This window comes from Monodon monoceros, unplaced genomic scaffold, assembly GCF_005190385.1.
Source record: "Monodon monoceros isolate NGI ecotype Baffin Bay Population unplaced genomic scaffold, NGI_Narwhal_1 Super_Scaffold_12, whole genome shotgun sequence".
In the NCBI taxonomy this organism is placed as follows: Eukaryota; Metazoa; Chordata; class Mammalia; order Artiodactyla; family Monodontidae; genus Monodon; species Monodon monoceros.
The window spans coordinates 130,483,596-130,505,820 of NW_021703768.1; the positions used below are offsets into that span (position 1 = coordinate 130,483,596).

Here is a 22,225-nt window from a genome sequence, read left to right on the forward strand (position 1 = left end):
TGATTTCAGCCCCGCTCTCACATTTCTACTGGCTGGACATTCATTTCTCACGACTTGTATGAAGGGATTGGATCCCATGCTCATGAGTGCATTGCTCATCCATTGCTGATGTGCCTTTATCTTGTCCCTGGGCTTAGCCAGGTGTTCTAGAACCTGCCTCATGGGTAGCTTGCCTTGTTGAAGACAGATGCCCCAGGGAGCCATGCCAGACTGCCTGAGAGCTTCCACGTCTCCCGTGATTAACAAACTTCTGAGCCATCACCCACATTTTGTTCATGATCTTGGTTCATTTTCACATCCCTGTGGGATCCAGCTGCTACAGTCATGATCCTCATTTTACAGACCAGAAAACAGGAGTTCAGAGAGGTTCAGTAATTTGCTCAAGGCTGCATGGTAGTTTGTTAGCAGCTGGGATTCTAGCTCACGGCAGACTGACTTACCGTCTGGCTTTGCATTCTCCCAGACCACAGAAGTATACGTATCTCACCTGAAAAACTTTCTGGGGGAGAGAGGACCCACACAAATCTTCAGACAGCAGGAATCTGTGTGGGTCCCAGTGGCCCAGCCTGGAGGTCCCAGCTCTGCCTGCCCTGGCCACCCTCAGTGAGTGTGAGCCAGGCCCTGGAACTTCTGATCCTGCTGGGGAGCCCTGGCCCCTCTTCCCTCAGAGATGTTCCTCTTCAGCTCTGTCAGGCCACGTGCAGCCTGCTGCTGGAAAGAGCCCTGCTGACCTTGTGGTTTCTCGGGCATGGCCTCTGGGCCAGTGGGAGGGGTGGGGGCTGCTCTCTACTGGCATTGGGAGGTTCTCTGGCTCTGGGTTGTCAAAGCGGATGGAAAATACTATTATGTGTTGGGTCTTATTTACTTACTTTTTGGCTGCGTTGGGTCTTAGTTGCAGCACTAGGGCTCTTCATTGCAGCGCGTGGGCTTAGTTGCCCTGCGGCATGTGGAATCTTAGTTCCCTGACCAGGGATCAAACCTGCGTCCCTTGCATTGGAAGGCGGATTCTTAACCACTGGACCCACCAGGGAAGTCCTTGTGTTCGGTCTTTTAACTTCTTTCGAAGGGGAAATCTTTTCAGCTTATTCAAGCAGCACCAGTTCATTGTAGAAAAAACGTCCAAGTGTGTTTTAGTGAAGAGAAAACAAATCCCTTCATAATCTGTTCCACCAGCCACCAGAAATACTAGTAAGCAGCCATATGCTTTTAGATCAGTGCTGCCTCATGGAAATACAATGCAAGCCGTGTATACAATTAAAAATTTTCTAGTAACCATATTTTTAAAAAGTGAAGACAGGTGAAATCAACTTAAATAATATCACAACATTAGGATAATCACAGGATAATCACAATATTATCATTTCAGCATATAGTCGGTATAAAAAATTATTGTTTCTACTAAGTCTTTGAAATCTGGTATGTCTTCTACACTTAAAGTACTTCTCAATTCAGACTAGCCACGTTACATGTGTTCAGTATCCACATGTGGCTAGTGACTGCTGTATTGGACAGCACATTTCTAGATTTTTCTTTGTGAGTCACACACACACACAGACACACACATATGTATATTTTGTATATATACACACACCTTTAAAAAAATGGGATCATGGTATTTTGTGAGCCAAATTTTTTCCCCCGCTTAAAAACATAGGCTTTCAAAGTTGCTTATAACCCTCAAAGCAGCCTTGGTAAAGGAAGGTTACATTTTCCTGGTGAGAAAGGTTAAGGAGCTGGCCAGTACTACATTGCTGCCTGGCAGATGCACACACCCACTCTCTACCCGAGGCCCCTGCTCCTGCAGGCACCTGGAGTTGATCTGAGACCACTGAGCCCGGCCAGAATTCACACGTACCCTGTGCACATGTGCATGCATACCACCCTTTTGCTGAGGGAAGCAGGCCCGCGCAGGGGAAGCTACTGACCGAGGCTGTTGTACAGGGGTGCATTGTTTAAAATACAGGCCCTCCGATGCCCAGTTCAGTGCTCTTTCCATCACTCTCGGCTGGTTTCCAAGAGCTTACTGCTTGGGTTTGCGACTAGCCAAAGTACAAAGGGGAAACCCGGGAGGGGTGGGCAGAGCCCTCCACTTGGGTTTGCCCTGGGGTACCCCCAAAGGCCACAGCACATCCCTAGTGGAAGCTGGCCAGCAATGGGAAAAAGACCAGCAGGGCCAGAGTAAGTGCAGAAAGGTACGTGGGTTGGACTGGGTGAGGTCAGGACTTAGAAATCTCTCAATAATTGATTAGTTTGTCAAACAGTGCTGTCCCCCTAGTGCAGGGACACATGCTTCACACCAGGCGGCTTTTGTGGCAAGAACCTCATTTCTTAGCAGGTCTGAGGTTTGTAGGAGCCTGGTGTCATTTTTTTTCCTTCTTCCCCCACACCCAAATCTTTGCCTCAGTTTTTCAGCCTATAGAATGGGGCTGCATTCTAGGCAAATCACTAGCCTGCTGCTGGCCACCCCCTGCCCCCTCATAGGAGGGCTGGGTTGAGCAGCAGACCTTGGATTGGGCCTCAGTTAAGGTGATCAGATTCCTGATGACTGAGGTTTTGAAGACTGGGTGGATCCAGGGAATCCAGCCTTTCTCCCCCATCACTGTAGCATCCAGCAGCCCTGAGCCAAGTCTCCACAGGCTGGGAGGGGCTTGTTTCAGGTACCTGGGAGGCAGCTGGTTTGTACTCCTGGACGCTCTATTGCCCTAAGGCGGGACATGGCCCAAGGTGGCCTGCCAGAGCTGAGGATTCTAAGCCGCCATCCTTTGATTACTCCTGGGGTCTAGTCTTACTCATCAAGTCCTTAGATTGCAAGGGTTGGTACTGTCTTTGGGATAGCCCTTTAGACTTTACAGAACACTTCTTTATTCTTATCTCGCAGTACCCTTGAGGTGGGTGGTAATTGGCCCCCTTTTATGGAGAAATTCCTTCTCCATAGGCTCATGGAGATTAAGGGACTGCCCAGGGTCAGAGTTAAAAACTGGCAGAGCCAGTCCCCCTCCCCAACCCCCACCCCTTTAAAGCACAACTAATATGGAAGAAATTAAGGAGAGTAAAAAGAAGATAAGCATCAGTCTTCCTTTTTCTTTTTTTGATGTGGACCTTTTTTAAAATTTATTTATTTATTTTTGGCTGTGTTGGGTCTTCGTTGCTGCGCGTGGGCTTTCTCTGGTTGCAGTGAGCGGGGGGGGGGCGGGGGGGCTACTCTTCGTTGAGGTGCGTAGGCGGTGGCTTCCCTTTTTGTGGAGCACGGGCTTTAGGCGCGCGGGTTTCCATAGTTGTGGCATGCGGGTTCAGGAGTTGTGGCTCACGGGCTCTAGAGCACAGGCTCAGTAGTTGTGGCGCACAGGCTTAGTTGCTCCGCGGCATGTGGGAGTTTTTAAAGTCTTTATTGAATTTATTACAATATTGCTTCTGTTTTATGTTTTGGTTTTTTATCCCTGAGGCATGTGGGATCTTAGTTCCCTGACCAGGGCTCGAACCTGCACCCCCTTCATTAGAAGGCAAAGTCTTGACTACCAGGGAAATCCCAAGCATCAGTCTTTCTATTAAGATATTGCAAGGGAGGCACTTAGTACAGTGACAGATCATACTGAAGGGCTCAATAGTAGCTGCATAATCATTTGTTTAGAAAGATACTTGACTTGATCAAGGAGCTGTGGGGATAGCAGTTTGTCTACTGAGCGGGAGGTTCTCTTGGGGAAAGGAGTGTGAGGGCAGTGGCAGCCTGGGGATGCCAGACTCCTGGCTGGGAATGGAGAGGCTGGCTGGTGAAGTTCTCCATTGGCTGCGGCTGGGCTTGCAGTTGCTCTGGGATGGTCTCTGCCATTCCAGGTCTCCCCTGTCCCAGCCCCTGGCTTGCATCATCACTGCCATTGCCGCTCTGAGGTGGCAGCTTTTTGCAGATCCTAGAGTTGAGGAAGGCCAGAGTCCAAAGGGACTTTTGGAAGCCATCTGGTCACTTCTCATTTTGCAGAAAGCTGATGTCATCTGTTAGCCAACGTCTCCCGGGTGGCACCAAAGGAGTCAGGATGCCCATGCTAGTTCTCTCTTCCTTCAGCCTTGTTTCTTCAAGGATAGAGAAATGGGAGGACCTTCAAATGGTTGGTGCTGTAGGCGTGAAGATTAGAAGAGGACTAGGTCTGGCAGCACGTGCCCCAGGGTGACCCAGGGCAGATGCTGTGACTCCTGTTCCTGCGGACACAAGCTTTCAGCTTTCTTCCCTCCTCTACACTGGGCCAGCAGTTGACACACCCTGAGCAGGCCAGGGAAGGCCTGCCCAAATGGAGGAGGTATTGCTCAGAAATGCTCTCAATTTCCCAGTAACAGCAGCACCTGCCCCTTTCCACTCTACCTTACTGATGAGCTCTTCAAGATAGAACATAAAGAGTGTAAAGCATGGTTCTAGGAGGGGTGAGGAACACTCAAACAGCCAGGATCAAGTAACTGACAGGTTCACCAATGAGTGAGATGGGGTAGAAAAATTTGTCAAAGGCCTTAATCAGAGATATGTATAAACTTCCGAATAATAGCTAACGAGTAATGAGTACTTCCTGTGTGCTTCCCCAAGTGCTTTACAAATATCAACTCATTTAATCTGCAGAATCCCAGTAGGTTAGAAACTCTGTTCTCATTTACAGAAATCCAGAGTCGCTGAGGTAGGATTGGCAGAACCGGGACTCTGGAGCCCAGGCTCTTTCTTAACCATTGCACTGCCCTGCTGCTGGTAGTGAAGTGGGGTGATCCGGGCTGACCTTGGGGAAGTAGCAGCCAGGTGAGCTTTCCACAGAGGCACCCATTCCATAATTCTCACTTGTGTTTCTGCAGTTTGTTCTTCCTGAGCCTTGCCTTAATCTCTCTGGGAGAGGCCAGGCCTAAGGGTTGCAGGTCTTCCCTGGGGGTGAGGACAGAGTGATCCCTGGAGGGAAAGTACATTGAATCCACCAGCACCCATGTCAGCTCTCATGTCAGTCATTAGTTTCATGGGCTGGACCCTTGGCAATCTTACCCATTTTTGTATCTACAATACATAGTATGGGCTAAATGGTTGTTGAGATGAAGAGCATTTTTCAGTTGTTACCAAACTGGAATTATAAATACGTTTGTGACTGCTGTCCCTTCTCGTGCCCACAAAAGACATTGCTAATTGATCACAGGCTTTTCCTGAGCCTGTTTACTGAGGATCCTCAGTACAGCATCCCAGGCAGTTGAGATCAACCAACAGGTGGAGTTACGATTAAGACTTTATATAAACTGAGCCCTCAGAGGATAGGGACTGTCTTGTTTACCATTACTTCCCCAGTGCCTGGCACACAGAATCCCTCATGTCAGTGATGACGTTTCATGATAAGAGTGGCAGGAGCCTGGGGCTGGCATCTTCAAAAACAAGTTGATATTCTTGGGACAAGCCAGGAAGCTCACTGTGTCTCAGTTCTGTCTTATTATGTAATATGGGGAGAACCATTTCCACCCTTCCTATCTCAAACTGAAATTGTGAGATTTAGATGCAGTGCTGGTTGAGGTAGACCTTATGAACTGATTAGCCCTGGTCGCCAACGATAAGGAAGGGTAATTTATCTGAATGGCTGGTTTATGCTCTCCTCAGCTCTCCCCTGTGCCCTGGTGCAGAGCCTACATAAAATCTCTGCTTTTCTACACCCCTTTCTCCCTCCTGTCTGTCCTTTGTCCGATGGGGGCTCTGCAGTTTCTTCCATCCTCTCCTTTCTGATCTGCTGGAGGGGGCAAAATTCTCCTGGGCTTGTTGCAGCCAGAGCCCAGGCCTTCGGGTTGCAGACCACCCTAGAGCGTTGCCTTCGCAATTAATAGTGCTTGGATTCCTGGCTGTGCTTTGCTCCTGTCCCCTATGCTGAGTGGCATTGTCCTCGCCTGGCAGGTGAGCTAATAGGCTCAGAGAAGTGAATTCTGGTGCTGATGGCCTCAGTCCATGGTAGGGTCAGCTTGAGCTGGAGCCCTTTGGGACCTCAAGAACCTAGTGTCGTCTCCTGCAGTGCTGAGAGGCCTAGGGTAGCCTGAACTTTCCGGTCCTTGGGGTCAGCTACCTTCTCACTGTGTGACCTTTGGCTAGCCACCTAGGATCTGGGTCTCCTCTAAAACTGGGATAGCTCCGCCCCTGCGAGGGTTAGAAAATGCACAAAAGGCCTGCAGCAGGAAGCCTGAGGTAAATGCTTAGTAGGTGGTAGCCATTATTATTTAACAGATCCAGACCTCAGGGCCTTGTGTGTGCAAACAGCGATGTGTAGGGGAAGAGTGGAAGCTGTTTGGTTGTAAGGAAGAGGCAGACAGGTCCCTTCAGAGCCTTCATTCTGGCACAGCCATAGTCGGGAGCTCACTGTAAAACTCAACCTCAAGCTCAGCCCACACTGATTTTTTTGTGAGCTCACGTCTGTCAAGACACTCTGCTTGTGGCTTCTTGGCCTGACCAATCTTTGTTCTTGATGCTGGAGATTGGATGGTGGTGAGTTCCTCATACATCCCTCCTCAGGCTGCTGTCTGTGTGTGTAATTAAAACATGCTCCCTTCCTGCTCTTGTGAGCCGGTTAATTCCTGTCTGCACTTCCTGTCCATAAATATGAGACCCTGGACTGGGGCTTGGAGACCAGGGGGTCCCTTACCGCCAGTCTCACTCATTGGCAGCTCAGTTCTCAAACATTAATTGGCACCAGCCTTGCACAGGAAACTTGTTAAAAAATGCAGATGCTCATGCTCTGCCCCTCTTGGCAAACTGCTTTCTGGAGCTTGGGAGAAGGCAGGAATCTGCATTTAACCAAGGTCACCCATCCCCACCTCCTCTGGTGTTCTTAGATTGTGGAAGTGGTGTTGCCAGTCTGCTAGCTTACTGGTCCCAGTTTCCACAGGCATGAGGTGAGGGGTTTTCATACAGCCTTCTGCTCAGGGACTCCAGCTGAATGGGACGTAGAGTGGGAAGGGGGCTTGGGTTCCATTTCCACCAGAATAGTTCTGCAATTTAGTTTTCTTTTCAAGAAAGTATTATTTAATACAAAAATGTAAAATAAAGAGGGAAACATTGAAACAAGGACCCATGTACCCACTACCAGTTCTTAAGAAGCACAGCCCTGATTTAAAGATACTAATTGGGTAGATCAGTTTACCAAGGCAAAAGAAATAAAGCAAAAATAAACAAATGGAACCTAATCAAACTTAAAAGATTTTTGCACAGCAGAAGAAATCATAAAATGAAAAGACAGCCTATGGAATGGGAGAAAATATTAGCAAACAGTGCAACTGACAAGGAGTTAATTTCTAAAATATACAAACAGCTCATACAGCTCAATATCAAAAAAGAAACAACCCAATCAAAAAAATGGGCACAAGAACTAGATAGGCATTTCTCCAAAGAAGACATACAGATGGCCAATAAGCACATGAAAAGATGCTCAATGTCACTTACTATTAGAGAAATGCAAATCATAACCACAGTGAGGTATCACCTCACACGGGTTAGAATGACCGTCATCAGAAAGTCTACAAATAAATGCTAGAGAGGGTATGGAGAAAAAGGAACCCTCCTACACTGTTGGTGGGAATGTAAACTGGATGGAGGTTCCTTAAAAAACTAAAAACAGAGCTACCATATGATCCAGCAATCCCACTCCTGGGTATATAGACAAAACTATAATTCGAAAAGATACATGCACCCCAATGTTCATAGCAGCACCATTTACAACAGCCAAGACATGGAAACAACCGAAGTGTCCATCCACAGATGAATGGATAAAGAAGATGTGGGATATATATACAATGGAATATTACTCAGCCATTAAACAAAGAAGAAATACTGCATTTTGCAACAACATGGATGGACCTAGAGATTATCATACTAAAGTGGCGTTAGTTAGAGAAAGACAAATATTACATGATACCACTTATACGTGGAATCTAAAAAATAATACAAATGAACTTATTTACAAAACAGAAACAGACTCACAGATATAGAAAACAAGCTTGGGGGAAGGGGAGGGATGAAGGAGGAGTATAAAATCAACGGATGCACAATACTATACATAAAATAGATAAGCAACAAGGATTTCCTGTATAGTATAGCACAGGGCACTATGTTCAATTTCTTATAATAACCTATAATGAAAAATAATATGAAATATATGTATATATATAACTGAATCACTTTGCTATAACCTAAAACTAACACAATATTGTAAATCAACTATGCTTCCATAAAAAAATTTTAAAAATACTAAATGCGGTGGTGTGGTTCTGAGTAACCCCATCAAAATTAGCAGGTGAAACGCATTTGGTCTATCAAGATAACTGCAAGTGTGTCTGGAGAAAACCTCCCTTAGAATTACTAAGCAGATTCCTGGCTCCACCATTCCTGAGCAAGAATCTCTGGAGGGTGGGACCCAGGAATCTGCATTTTGACAGGCTTCTCAGAAGATAGATAATTTTTTTGCATCCTGAAATCTTAGGGCCCAAGTCCTTTGTAGCAGTAGTTTCAGAGGTAGCTTGTACCCCTGGAAAGCTGGTTTCATCTAAGGTTGTGGTTAGGGTGATCAGTGAGTGTGAGGGTAGAATTAAAGGGCGTTAGGACTGAAGATGACAAGATCCCCACACCCCAAGAACAGACCTCTGAGTAGAGAAACTGAAGGCACCCAGAGGGGAATTCTTCCAAGCTCCAATGGCAAGGGCTGTAGTGCCGGCACCAGGACTGGCGTCAGTCTCCCGGCTCCTAGCCCCGTGCTCTGGACACTGACTCACTGTCATGGAACATGGGGCAATGGTCCTTCCTTCCTACTGTAGCCAGATTGAGCAATTAAAAATACACCATGCCCAGTTAAATTTGATTTTCAGGTAAGCAGCAAATAATTTTTTTAGTATAAGGTGTCCCAAATATTACGTGGGACATAATCTAAAAAATTAGTGTTGTTTATCTGAAATTCGCTACATCTGGCAACTGTAATCCTTCTTAAAAATTTTTGTAAAGCACCAGACAGATTCAAGAATTGATTCAAAAAAAATAACTGTAATGCATTTATGGTAGTTTTCTGTTTAACTCTGCCCATATTTAAGCTCTTAAACAATCCTGTTACCTAGCAGCCACCCTGAACCCCTATCATAGTTTCAGAAAATGAGAGGTTAAGTCTTACTCTAGGATCTTCCATGCAGGGTGCCTTTCTGCCTCCTGATGAACCTGCTTGCTTGGCTTTCGTTCCTCTGTGGCCCTGTTAATGCCTATCGAGTTACAAGCTGCATGAGGAGTTGGTCAGATAAGACCATCTCCCCTGGCCTTATGAGTTACTTATTTGATGGCAGCTGGTTGTTAGAGCATTCTCATGTGGACTCCAGAGTCTATGCTGTTAACAGCTGCTCTGTTCTGCCTCTTAGCCCAACAGCCTAATTGGGGTGGGGTGGGGCGGGGAGGGGGGTTGGTAGTGTAGGGGTCACATCCCCTCTACATTTGCTGAAGGGGGAGGGAGTGAAATAGGGCACCAGTGAGCAAGGGCGGGGAGTTTTTTGGTGGGGCAGCCTGTCTCCATATCCATGGCATCCCAGGGCTCTTTTCTTACCCAGTTGGAGTATAATAAGTGGCACTGAAGGGGCCTCCAAGGCTTGCCCAAACTCAGCAGCAGGGACAAATCAGCGGCTTTTGGGGAGCAGGGCCAATCTGGCTGAACTGGATTGGGGGAACTAGTCTTTACCCAAGAACTCCAATTCCCCATGTGCTTCTGGGACACTTGGCAAGTCTCTCCCATTTCTGCTGGAGTTTTCCCTGTTACCGAGTGTCCCCAGCCTGCAGGGCTGGAGCTGTTAGGACCCAGTCGTTTGACAGAGCAGGAAACTGAGGGTTAGTGAGGGTACCCAACCTGTCACACTAGATAGATGGCTGGTTAGGACCTCTAGAGCCTGCCTGCCCCACGTCTTCCAGATGGAGCCAAGAGCCTTCCCTGGAGAAGTGCAAAGAAGTTAAGTCGCTGGTGGAAGTGGGGCCCCGCTTGCAGATCCACTTCAGCCAGGGCACCCCTCCTTTTCTGTTATGTATCCCAGCTCCGTGTGAGAAGCCATTCTTAAAAACGGGGACTTTCTGGGACTCTGATACAGGCACCCTCAGTAGTTGTGGGGAGTGGTACCTGGAATGCTTGGGTCCTTGAGGCCCTGCCCTCCAGTCTGTGAGTGCGTGTAGTTGTGCACGGGGCATATTTTGCTGAGTGAGAAAATTGGCTTCCTGACCTGTGGGAAAAGCTCGGGATCACTAGGCAGAAACTCGATGTTCAGTGTCAGCTCCACAACAATTCACTGGTCACTTTGGGCACAGCCTGGTCCCTCCTGGGCCTCAGTTTTCCTATCTGTATAATGGCATGAGTTCTCAGGTCCCTTCCAGCCTCTTCACTCCAATAACAGGGATAATCCACAGTAATTTCTTGGAGATTCAGAAGCCTCATGCAGCAGAGAATGCCTTAGACTTAGGACAGTAAAAGTGAGTTTGCATTACCTAAGGTGTGGTGGGTGACCACAGGGACAAGGGAAAACCAGCTTTGATGTCAGCAGCCTCCCACAGAAGGACGGTGGAGTCAGTGGGGCAGCAGAGCATTGCAGCCTGCCTGAGGATTGGCTCTGAAATCCAGGGCCCAGCTGCTGGGTGATTAACCTGCTCCTCAGGCAGCGCTTAGGAGAGCATGCAGGAGCCCACAAGCTGGATGTGGCTTGAAGAAGGTTTTGGGTTTTTTTTGTTTTCTTTTGTGGTACGCGGGCCTCTCACTGTTGTGGCCTCTCCCGTTGCGGAGCACAGGCCCGGGACGCGCAGGCTCAGCGGCCATGGCTCACGGGCCCAGCCGCTCCGCGGCATGTGGGATCCTCCCGGACCGGGGCACGAACCCGTGTCCCCTGCCTCGGCAGGCGGACTCTCAACCACTGCACCACCAGGGAAGCCCGGGTTTTTGTTTTTTAATGTGAATTCATTAACAATATTTAGAAAGCAGAAAATTTCCCTCCCATATCAAATTTATTTTTCTACCTTTCTTGAAAACTTGGAAGCTCTGGCAACATAAGCTTGTGTTCATGGGTGGCATTGCGACTGCTCTTGAGTGGGTGCTGCCCTCTTAGCTGGTGTCTGTGCTTCCCATCTTGCCATGCCAGCCAGCCAGCCAGCCAGCCTTGTGATTTATGGTGTAGCCTGGGGCCTGGCGGCTTTAGTCTGGGACCTCTGGGGAGTTCCTGTGCTGTTTTGTTTGCTGCACACTCTCTGTTCTGTTTTCCACAGCCGACGTCTGGTGTTTGGGTTGAAGCACACTGATTCCAACTTGAAGGAGAACAGGGCATAGGTCTAGACTCCAGAGGGGCTGCAATTGCCAGGCTGCAGAGCTGTGCTGTTCAGACATAATGCAAAGGGGTAATTAACCTCTTTTCCCAGAAAAGAACGCTCTGGAAAGTCCTTCAGGAAGCACCCATGCCGATGTAAATTTCTTAATTCAGCAAATATTTACTGTGGACCAGCCATGTACAGGCTGCAGTGTTGGGTTCCAGCGGCCAATGAGAAACGCAGAAAAGATCCCTACCCTTGTGGAACTCCCAGTCATTGTCCACACATCCAGCACGTTGCCGGCTGGTGAAGCCCAAGGTGGAGTCAGGCTGTACCTGGGTTTCAATCCATCTCTGCTACCTACTAGGCAGGTGGGCTCTCTGAGCCTCAATTTTCCTCAGCTGTAAACTGGGAGTCTTCATCATCTTACCTGCCTCCTAGCTCCTAGCGTGGTTGTGAAAAATAAATGAGCTACTGCATGTGAAGTACTTTGGCATTTTGCGTGGATAGTATATGGACTCAGCAATTGATTAGTCTAGTGGGGTTGAGATGCACAAAAATGCAACCATTTCAGGGGCTAATGAGTACTCTGAAGATCCCACGTGATAGACTGAATTAGAACTTGATCCAGAGCTGCTAGTTGGGCAATTAGGGAAGGCCTTGAGAAGAATTTATGCTGAGATCTGTGTGTTACACAGAATACATACTGTGTGACCCTGGGCAAGTCTCTTCCGTCAATTTCATTTTCCGAACAACTGGAATGTCTCTCTGAAACAATTATGTGAAATTACACATAGCAAGTTAAACCAGTTTTTGGCACCTAGTCACTATACCCAGTAAAAGGTGGTGATTACCATTACCATTCTAACTAGAACCAAATGTGCTCTTCGGAAAGGCTGCGTTAGGGAGCTGGTGCTTGGAGGCCAGAGGCTTCACTGCCTGCTGATGTATTTCAGCTGTGATGACGATTAGTTAATTAGCTTTGGGGTAGGACTTCAGGGACTGGTACCAGTAGTGGGAGTGACCACAGCCACCCCAGGACAGCAGAGTCTGTGTCTGGGGCAGGGAGAGTCACTGCAGGCTATAGATAGTTGACTGGGGCCTGAGCCTGAGCTGGGCTGGGCCAGGTGGTATCATGTGACCAGAGCCCGCTGCCCCCTGCCCCTCCTCCCAGGCCGAGGGACGCAGACTCTTCCAAAGCTTCCTTTGAGCGGAGCCTCAAGATGAGCGGACCTTCCGAAGGTTTCTTTTCTCTGTCCAGTCCTTTCTATAAGGGCACCCTTCAGCCCCCTCCCGTGTTTTCACCTGCAGGTCTGGGGGAACTTGAGGTGGGAAGGCTGGATAGAGAGAGGCTTCTGAGAGGTGGTGGCAGTGGTAGGAATCAGTGAAGAGGGTGAGGATGGTTAACACAGCATTTTTTTTTTTTATTCTGTAGAAGAGTGTTCCTGCCGGGGTGGGGGTGGCGTTGGGATCAGTGAGGATGGGATGAAAAGACCGGGTCCCCAGGCTCCTCCTCTGTGACTCCACCACACCCCCAGGCTGGATGACAGCTGAAAATACATCAGGCTTTTCTTACTCTGTCCCCAGGCTGGCCTGGGAGGGACGGGCACAGGTGGGTGATGTAATCTAGACTCCTACTGGCCTCTCACTCCCTGCCCTTAAATGGTGTCTCTGCCTTCCACAGTGAGGGTCCTGGGCTGTAGTTCAGGCAGTGGTGGGGGCAGAATCCATGTCAGCTGGATGCTTACCCCCGCCCCCGACCCCCATCCTCAGTGGGGCAGATGCTGAAGTGGAGGGACTGGGAAGCGGGCCTGAATGCCTCTTTCCTCACGGGACTGGGGGGTGCCACATGTGGGGCTTCCTCCGGGCCTGCTTGGTGGCAATTTCCCTTGCCTCTCTCTGGGTGCAGGAGAGGGGATTGTCAGGTTGCCAGTGTCCAGTCCTAGGAGTGTCGCTTGTCTTGCTCTATGACCTTTTAGGTTTCCCTGCAGTGGGCCTTGGTTTTCTCCAGTGTGTAGAATGATATCCTGCAGCCCAGCCATTGAGGGCCTGCCCTACTGGCCACGAGGAGGAGGTAATTTGGGCCGTCCACCAGGTGGCTGAGAGCGCAGGCTTTAGAGTCTGATTGCGTAGCTTCAGATCCTCTTCTGTTGCTTGCTAGCTGTGATCTTGGTAAATAACCTTTCCACCATGTACCTTGGTTTTCTCATTTGGAAAATGAGACCCATTAGAGAAACTCACTCAGCATTAGAACAGTGCATGGCATCTAGTAAGTGCTCACTCCGTTGATATCATGACCACGGCTTGTTGCTAGCACCTCTTCTGCTTTCATGAGAGGTCTCATTGGTTGAGATCTTACCTTTTCTTTCCTCTACCTCTAGATGTGAATTCCCTTTGTTCAGTTGAGGAAGGTGAGGGAGGCCCCAGGAAGGGGGTGGTATGTAGTGTCTCCAAGGTTATACAACTGGTGAGTATTGGAGTCTGGACTAGGACCCAAGACTGATTTCAGGTGATCAGTTGCCTCTGGAGTCAAGGCAGGGCTGGGACATGGGTTCCCCTGGGATCCAGCAGTGCCTAGGATACTTGTTTCTCTGCCGGGGGGGGGGAAGGCTCCGGCTGAGGGTTAAGGCCATAGACTCAGGAACAAGCACTTGGAAAGCAAAGCTTCTTTTCTTCTCTAGTGTGAAATCCTAGAGGAGATGGGTGTGTGAACTCTCCGTTCGTTAAACAAACGTCAGCCGTGTTGCTAGGCCCTGAGCTAGACTCTGGGATCACTGCTATGAAAGCACCCTGGTACCTGCTCTTAAGGGGTGGGGTGGGCTGAATGGTGGATAAGTAACCGGGCACCTAACACAACGCAGTGAGAGCGCAGAGCCAGGGCACTTCGCCTAGGATCTGGTTGGACTCCTCCGAGGGGGTCGACCTAATGGCCAGGTATATGGCAGCAGGTGGGTATGAACTCCAGTAATGTAGCCCCTAAGCCCCTACAAATTACCTTGCTCCCCAAGGTAGAAGTTCTTTGCAATCAGGGTAAATTCAGTCTTTTTAGATACTTTACTCATCTCTAGGAGATGATGCCAGCCCCACAATAAATATTTGGCCTTCGCCTATTCTCCTGGCACTAAGGCCTGAAATCTAGTAGTTCCCTCTGGCCAGCCCCATCCTGCAAGGCCTTCTCCCATCTTAACCCGGCCCCATCTCACTTCACCTACACTCATCCCTGTTTCATTTCCAGCTTTTCCTTTCCTCTTACCAGTTCTTTTTACCACAACCCGATGAGTTTGACTCACCCACGTGCTTTCTCCCCCTAAACCTCCCCTAGTTTCCCGCTCCTTAGACCTCCTAGATCTGGCCCTTCTAGGTAGCTTTTTTTCCAAAAGATAAGCTTTAGGATCATTCTGGAACAAGCAGTATAGAAAATATAGTTGACCTTCGAACAACACAGGTTTGCACTGTGTGGGTCCACTTATATGTGGTTTTTTTCAATAGTAAAAACAGCACCACATGATGTGCGATTGGATTTTTCGACTACGTCGGGGGTGGGTGCCCCTAACCCCCCTGTTGTCACGTTCCCCTGGTCAGCTTGGGATTGTGGGGGAGTAGGTAATCAGTGGGCTCTTTCAGTGGCAGTTTAGCGCTCCCATTAATTGGAGACTGAACTTTTAGTACTTTACCATGTCCCTTGGTGATCTTGGTGAACAGAATGTCAGGCAGGGTGATTACAGGATCTGATTCCTCGCAATTTTTAAAGAGTTTTTATTAGAGGAAATAGACAGTGACCTGAAAAACTTTGCCTTAAACCTTTTCCAGTAGTTTTCAGGAACACCTGGCCCTCCGATCCTCTTTTCCAACTTTGTGTTGATGAAGTTGTTGCAGGCCTTTGGGCGCGCTCTCGTTCTGGTAGCATGCAGGCGGTGCTGTTGGAGTGTGGAGGCTGGGTCCCTGCAGAAGTGACTGCTGTCACAGCTCGTGTGTAGCCGAGGGAGGTGATCTTCTCGTGGCTGCCCCTGCTGGTCCTAGTCAGGGAACTAGGTGGTATTAGCCTTCTCTGGGCCAAACCAGAATTAGCAAGAAAATCAGTGTGGAGTAAGTAGTTCTCTGGGCCTAAGGGCTTCATCCTCTTGGGACTGAGAGGGGTTTTCTCGTTCTCCACTGCTCAGCACTGGGAATGGGGGATGCTGTGGATTGGGTTACAGAGCCCCAGCTCTCCTGTGGCATATGGGGTGTCTTGAGGGGGCAGTGGCTCCGGTATGGGGTAGAAGCCAAGAATGCAGTGGCCTCACAGTTAGGACTCAGGAAAGGACTCTCTCTGCTCGTTAAGGGAACACGCGTCTGATCAAGGCATAGAACATTCCTTCTGAGACCAGCCGGACAAATTTCTCTGCTCAGGGACTGGGGGCAGCTCCTGACCCCTGGCACGGCTGGCCAACAATGGAGGCAAAGTGACGGGCGAGCTGTGGGTGAGCAGAGCCCCAGGATATGTATCTTTTCCCGTGGATCTCTGGGAGAGGAAGGGTTCAGAAACTCTTGGTCTTCAGAGCCAAGTTGGAAAAATAAGTGTAGGTGTAGGAAGGATCAGACCTATTAGAGCCACTGCCTTAAAAAAAATTTTTTTGTTTTTTTTCTTTTTAAAAAGCCCCTGGACTTCTCTGGCAGTCCAGTGGTTAAGACTCCGCACTTCCACTATAGGCGGCGTGGGTTTGATCCCTGGCTGGGGAACTAAGATCCTGCATGCTATGCAGTGCAGCCAAAAAAATAAAAATCCCCGTCTGCCCTTGTTGAAACTACTGGAGAACCCCAAACAAAATTAAATCACTGTAAACATACCACTTAACTCCTGGTAATACTCGGTTATATCTCCTTCTAGAGTTTCTACTGTGTGTATGTGTACGTATACGTTTTTTATTTACTTTACAAAAATAGGGTTATAACTTTTCTCACTTATTGTGTTTATCTTTTCATATCAGTAGAGATCATTATCTTTTTATGACCATTCTAAAAGTTGTTGAACTTTTATTTAGCCAGTTCCCTGCTATTGGACATGTATTGTTTTCAGTTTTTTTGAAATTATGAATAGCCCTTTCAGCATCTTTGCACATAACCCTAAACACTTGTCTAATTTGTATCATTAGGATAAATCCCTAAAGGTGGAACCATTGAGTCAAATGGGGGTCTCACTTTTTCTTTAGAAACTTGGAAGGCAGGCACATCTTCTCTGAATGGCTCACTCTTCTGTTGACCACAGGTCACTGAGGACAGGGCTGGCCCTGACATGTGGGGCTTAGAAGAGGTCCTTGGATTGCCCACTTAGGGTTTGTATCTTGCCTTCCTAAGTCTGCTCACACACAGACTTCTAGAATGTTAGAGCCAGAGAGGGTCTTTCAGATCCCTTTATGGAATCTGGGTCGATTCGGGAGCCCTGAATTACAGAGCAAACCCTGGCATGGACTCAGTTCCTTTTTTCACAAGAGGGTATAGAGCTGTGAGGGTCCTCCGAGTTGAGTTCTTGGGGTTTCGGCTGCTTGCTGCTTCCATGATCGCACTTGCCATGATTTCTTCAGAAAGAGGTGTTTGAGCATGTGTCCTTCCCGTCCCCACCGCGTCTTCCTCCTTTGGGAGCCTGCAGGTTGTTTGGTGGAGTGGGGTAGTGATGAGGCTGAGGAGGTGGTTGTGGGCCCCTCCCATGGGCTCTGCGTAACTCTCCCTCCCTTCTTGTTCCCACAGAACATGCTGCTCCGGCCAGGGTGGTGAGGGCAGCAGTTCCTAAACAGCGCAAAGGTAGCAAGGTAAGAAATAGGAGTTGGCAACCCAAGCAGGGACTTCCTGGAGGTGGGAGCCTCTTTTCTGTTGTAGTGAGTGCTTCTGGACTGCGAGGTACTTCTGGGTTCTCTCTGAATAGCAGGGGTACTTTTTCTGGGTCTCTACATTTTGGATGGTCCTCGTGGACAGACTGATTTTGGCCTCTGATCTCTCAGTGGAGCTGTATTTTAGATGAGGGCCTGAATGGTCGAGGCAGGGTTACCCTGGAGCCCTCATAGAATGTGCCTTGCAGGTTGGTGACTTTGGAGATGCAATCAACTGGCCAACACCTGGAGAGATAGCCCACAAGAGTGTGCAGGTGAGTCTGTGGGGAGGGATGGGCAGGTTTGAATTCTGTCTACATGTTCACATTTGGCCTCAAGCTTTCAGAGCCTCAGCTGTTACCTTTCTGTTTTTTTAAGAGGAGTGGTTGGTACCATATGGGCAACATTGAAATAGCTAAGAATCATTCTTTGCGCCCTTGCTGTGTGTCAGGGACTGCCAAGTGCTGTTTTTTCATCATTTCATCTAACCCTCAGTGACTCCTAGATAGGTCCTTCAGTAATTCCCATTTTACAGATGAGGCCACTGAGGCTGGGGACAGTTAATTACTAGCCCTTGATGGCCAAGTGGGGATTAGAAGTCAGGTGTGTTGTATTGTTCCAAAGCCTGTGATCTCCATCACTACACTTGGATTGCCTGTCGGTGATCATTAGGCCAGGTACCCGCCTCCAGACCACAGGTCATGGGGAAGCTTATGTAGCTTTCCTGAGCCCTAGCAGAAGATGGACTCCTGGTCAGTCCTCTCCTTCCCAGCACTTTTGTTCTGGGCTGACAGCTAGGTCCCTCACTGGCTCTGGCCACACTGGTCTTTAGTTCACAGATAGGGTTGGTGTGGACAGACCAGGGGCCAGCATCTCCTCCGTCCCACAGGTGACCTGAACTGTGTGATCCTGTTGTAGGGAGTAAAACAATTGCCCGTTGCAGGCCGCAGCCCCAGCCCTGGGGGTTGTCTCTGTCATTTAGACTTAAGGAAGCTGGAGAGACAGGTTGTCCTCTACCTCCTGCCTGTTTGACAACTCTTCCCAGCGAAAGCATCTCAGGTGTGAAAGTAGGACCTTAGAATACATGCAGCCCAACTTGCCGTCACATGCTCCAGCTCCTCAACCCCGTTCTTCCAGTGACAGGGAGCTCCCTTCTTTCCCATCCCAAGAGGTTCTCAGACTCACATCACCTCCCTGTTCCTCTACTTCCCGCTGCAGCCACAGTCCCACAAGTCTCAGCCTGCCCGCAAGCTGCCACCCAAAAAGGACATGAAGGAACAGGAGAAAGGAGAGGGGAGTGATAGTAAGGAGAGCCCGAAAACCAAATCAGATGAATCGGGGGAGGAGAAGAATGGGGATGAGGACTACCAGCGAGGCGGGCAGAAGAAGAAAGGTGAGTGACTTGGATCAGGACTCGGGAGAAGGTGGTAGGGCAGAACCAAGAAATGTGGGAACGCCAGGGCTGCTGGAGCAACCTCAGGAGCCCCTGCAAGACGTCCTTGGGAGGCTGATGGGTGTAGGCCACTGGGTAGCAAGCTTCACTCCAGCTACCTGTCCATCAGTTCCTTTTCTTTAACAAGCATTTGGTAAGCCCTGTCCTCAGCACTGGGGCTCTAGCAGTGCAGAAGACGGGGGCGGGGGTCTCTGCCTCACAGTGTTCTTTGTGTGCCTTGATGTATTGCTGTCCCGTGTTAGATTTCATTTAAAGACAGGAGTTCCCATTGCTCTGGCTGAAATGGCTAGAGTACAGGTTTGGCTGCTCTCATACATATCCAGAGGAACAGGGGTCTGACCAGGATGGAAGGTTATTTCTCTCACCTGAGAGCTGGGTGGAAGTAGGCCAGGTGCAGCTCTTTGATTCCTTTGTCTTGCTGTGTGTTGGCTCTTCTCATTCCAGATGACTCACTCCACCTAGCAGGATGGGGAAAGGGGGGAGTAGCTCCCTGCCTTTTAGGGACTCACCCTGGAATTGACTGCTTCCACTCAGCTCCCCTGGGCAGAATTTCGGCACGTGTCTGAGGGAGCCTGAAGGTGCAGTCTTGATTCTGGGCTGCCATGTGTCTGGTTCCAGAGGGGGTTCTCTTGATGGTGGAGAAGTTGATATTAGGAGTCAACCAAGAGTGTCCATCACAGTGAAGTCCCCCACCTTCTTATTTTAGAGATGAAAATGAGGTCCGGTGAGGGAAAGGAATTTGCCCAAGGTCACCAGATGGTGATTCAGGCCTGAGACCCCAGACAGGGACAGAAGTGTTGGGGGTAGGGATGGCCAGGAGGGAACCTCTCCTTCAAGCCTTTCTTGTACCCATGCTGTCCTCCAGGGAACAAACACAAGTGGGTTCCGTTGCAAATAGACATGAAGCCTGAAGTGCCCAGAGAGAAACTGGTCTCTCGCCCTACTCGCCCGCCGGAGCCACGACACACACCTGCCAACCGCGGGGAGATCAAAGGTATGCACCTCCCACTATGGAGGGCCTGGGCATGGGGCTCCTCCTCAGGCCTGACCCGGCGCCCCCTCTCCCCATAGGGTCTGAGCCTGCCACCTACGTGCCCGTGCCCGTGGCCCCCCCCCACCCCAGCCTGGCAACCAGAGACCAAATCGGAGCCTGCCTGGCACGACCAGGATGAGACATCGAGTGTGAAGAGTGATGGGGCTGGTGGGGCGCGGGCTTCCTTCCGTGGCCGTGGACGGGGGCGTGGTCGCGGCCGGGGACGCGGCCGGGGTGGCACTCGAAGTACGTGAGGCCCCTTTGGGCTCCGGGATGTCCGAGGGAGTGCGGTGGGGGGCGGGCAGGGGTCTCCTCTCCCTCATGACGCCCGTTTCCCCCTTAGCCCATTTTGACTACCAGTTCGGCTACCGAAAGTTTGACGGTGCAGAGGGGCCGCGCACCCCCAAGTACATGAACAACATCACCTACTACTTTGACAATGTCAGCAGCACTGAGCTTTACAGCGTGGACCAGGAGCTGCTTAAAGACTACATCAAACGCCAGATGTAAGTGGACAGGCGCCTTCCTCCTGGAGACGTGGGTAGGGTTGGGGGCTGCCTGAGGATGGTAGCCTGGTAGAGTAGGGCTGTGCAGGCCGTTCCGGTGCTAGCAGCAGTTGCTGCCTCTGGCTGGAGCTGAAAAAGGTAACTTGAGAGAGCTGTACTACTATTATAAAACTTAATTCGTTACTTTTTTTTAAAAAGGAGAGAAAATGTCTAGATTCTGCTCCACTTTATCCCTTTATTTGTAATGGCAGCATTCAGAACGCTAGCATTATTGGTGAGGCTCAGTGCTCCGTGCGTTACAGGCATTCTCTTATTTAGTCCTATGGTTGTCTATTTAATTTTTATGAGCTGGGTTTTATCCCCTTTTTATTGATGAGCATACAGGCCCAGTAACTTGCCTAACTGGTAAGTGACAAGGCACAGATTTGAGTCCATTTCTGTCTGATTTGCAAAACCTTAACTCCTAACCTCTCTAGTGCGTTGTTTCTCAGTCCAGTGGGGGAGCCGTACAAGGAAGTAGATCATTGCAGAAGAGTGTGATAAGTGGCTCAGGAACAGAAGAGAAAGTGACCAACAGGATTGGGGCTGGGTTTTAAAGGAGGATGAGGCGTTTGTCAGGCATACAAAGAGGCTGAAGGGCAGAGAGAAGTTTGACCCAAGGTTAGGGAGCCATGAAAGGATAACATCATCTCTTTTCAGCCTTTAGGACTATTAAGCACAGTAGGGACAGGGTTGGTCAGAGGCTACGTGAGCTTCCTGGAGTGTACAGAACAAGGAAGGCATATTCACAGATGATGAAGCAATCATACTTCTTCTCCCCTCCACCTAGTGAATACTACTTCAGCGTGGACAATTTAGAGCGAGACTTCTTCCTGCGACGGAAAATGGATGCTGACGGTTTCCTTCCCATCACACTTATTGCGTCCTTCCACCGAGTACAGGCCCTTACCACTGACATTTCACTCATTTTTGCGGTATGTCTCCCTCCCTGGGGCTGGGGTGCAGAGGAAAGAAAGGTCCTTACTTAATTAAGGAGCTGGAATTTGGGCCAAGGCAGAAAACCCTGGAAGAGTCCTCATCTCATTACTTACGCTAAGATTCCAAGGCTTGGCCAGCCTCTCTCCCCCTCCCCCCCCCTCCCCCCTCCCCCCACCCATCCCTTTATTATGGAAAATTTACAAAAGTAGACACAATGGTATAATGAGCCCATCACCCAGCCTCAGCATCTATCAGGTCATGGCCAGTCTTATTCCATCTGTCTCCTCATGTTTCCTTTCCCAGATTACTTTGAAGGAACTCTCCGGTAATCTGACATTTCATCCATGTTTCAGTATCTGTGTCTAAAAGATAAAGGCCTGTTAAAAAAAAATAATCAGTATATGATTATTGCATGTAAAAATATTAACAGTTCTTTAATATCACCAAATATCTCGTCAGTTGCAAATTCACCCCACTTGTCAAAAATGTCTTGGCAGTTTATGAGAATCAGGATCCATATAAGACCAATATTATTGTCTTATTAAGTCTCCTCCTCTCCCTCTCTTTTTCCTTGCAGTTTATTTTTTGAATATGCTAGATTGTATATCTTGTAGAATTTTCCATAGGACAGAGTGGTATCATTTCACATGTTCTTCTGTACTCCAGATTTTTTTGTAAATTGGTTCTTGAGAAGCCTGATGAGATTCAGGTTTTGGTTGGTTTTTTTTTTTTTTTCCCTCCTCGTCAAGAATACTTTATAGATAGTGATATATTCTCTCAGATGTCACTTAATGCTTCACTTGGCTCTCTTTTTTGCCATATAAACTGCAAATCACTGCCTGTTACTTCATTAGGGACTACAAAATGTTTATATTCTGTCAGTCTGTCTTTATTTGTTAGCTGGAATACCTCTTTAAGGAGGTACTTTGCATTATCAACTATTTGGTTACCAAGAAGTATATACTTTGTACAGGAAGGGCAGATAAGTGCTTGATCTTTTCCTTTGTTAACCAGTTTTCAGAATTATGAGCTGATCCCTAATAACCTTCAAAGGTGAACAGTGCGTTTGGAGTTTGTTTTTTTTGTGTTAGTATCATTTAATATCATTACAAACTTGTAGGT

The 22,225-nt window shown here is 48.8% G+C and overlaps 1 protein-coding gene across 1 annotated transcript in view; it reads left to right on the plus strand.

Moving 5' to 3' along the window:
- Positions 1–22,225, plus strand: part of LARP1 (La ribonucleoprotein domain family member 1) — a 54,075-nt gene that overhangs the window by 16,190 nt on the left and 15,660 nt on the right. The window contains 8 exon segments of the mRNA XM_029216060.1: positions 17,015–17,076; positions 17,343–17,408; positions 18,352–18,526; positions 19,452–19,580; positions 19,658–19,695; positions 19,697–19,865; positions 19,963–20,125; positions 20,955–21,099. Coding sequence (XP_029071893.1) covers positions 17,015–17,076; positions 17,343–17,408; positions 18,352–18,526; positions 19,452–19,580; positions 19,658–19,695; positions 19,697–19,865; positions 19,963–20,125; positions 20,955–21,099 — 947 coding nt within the window.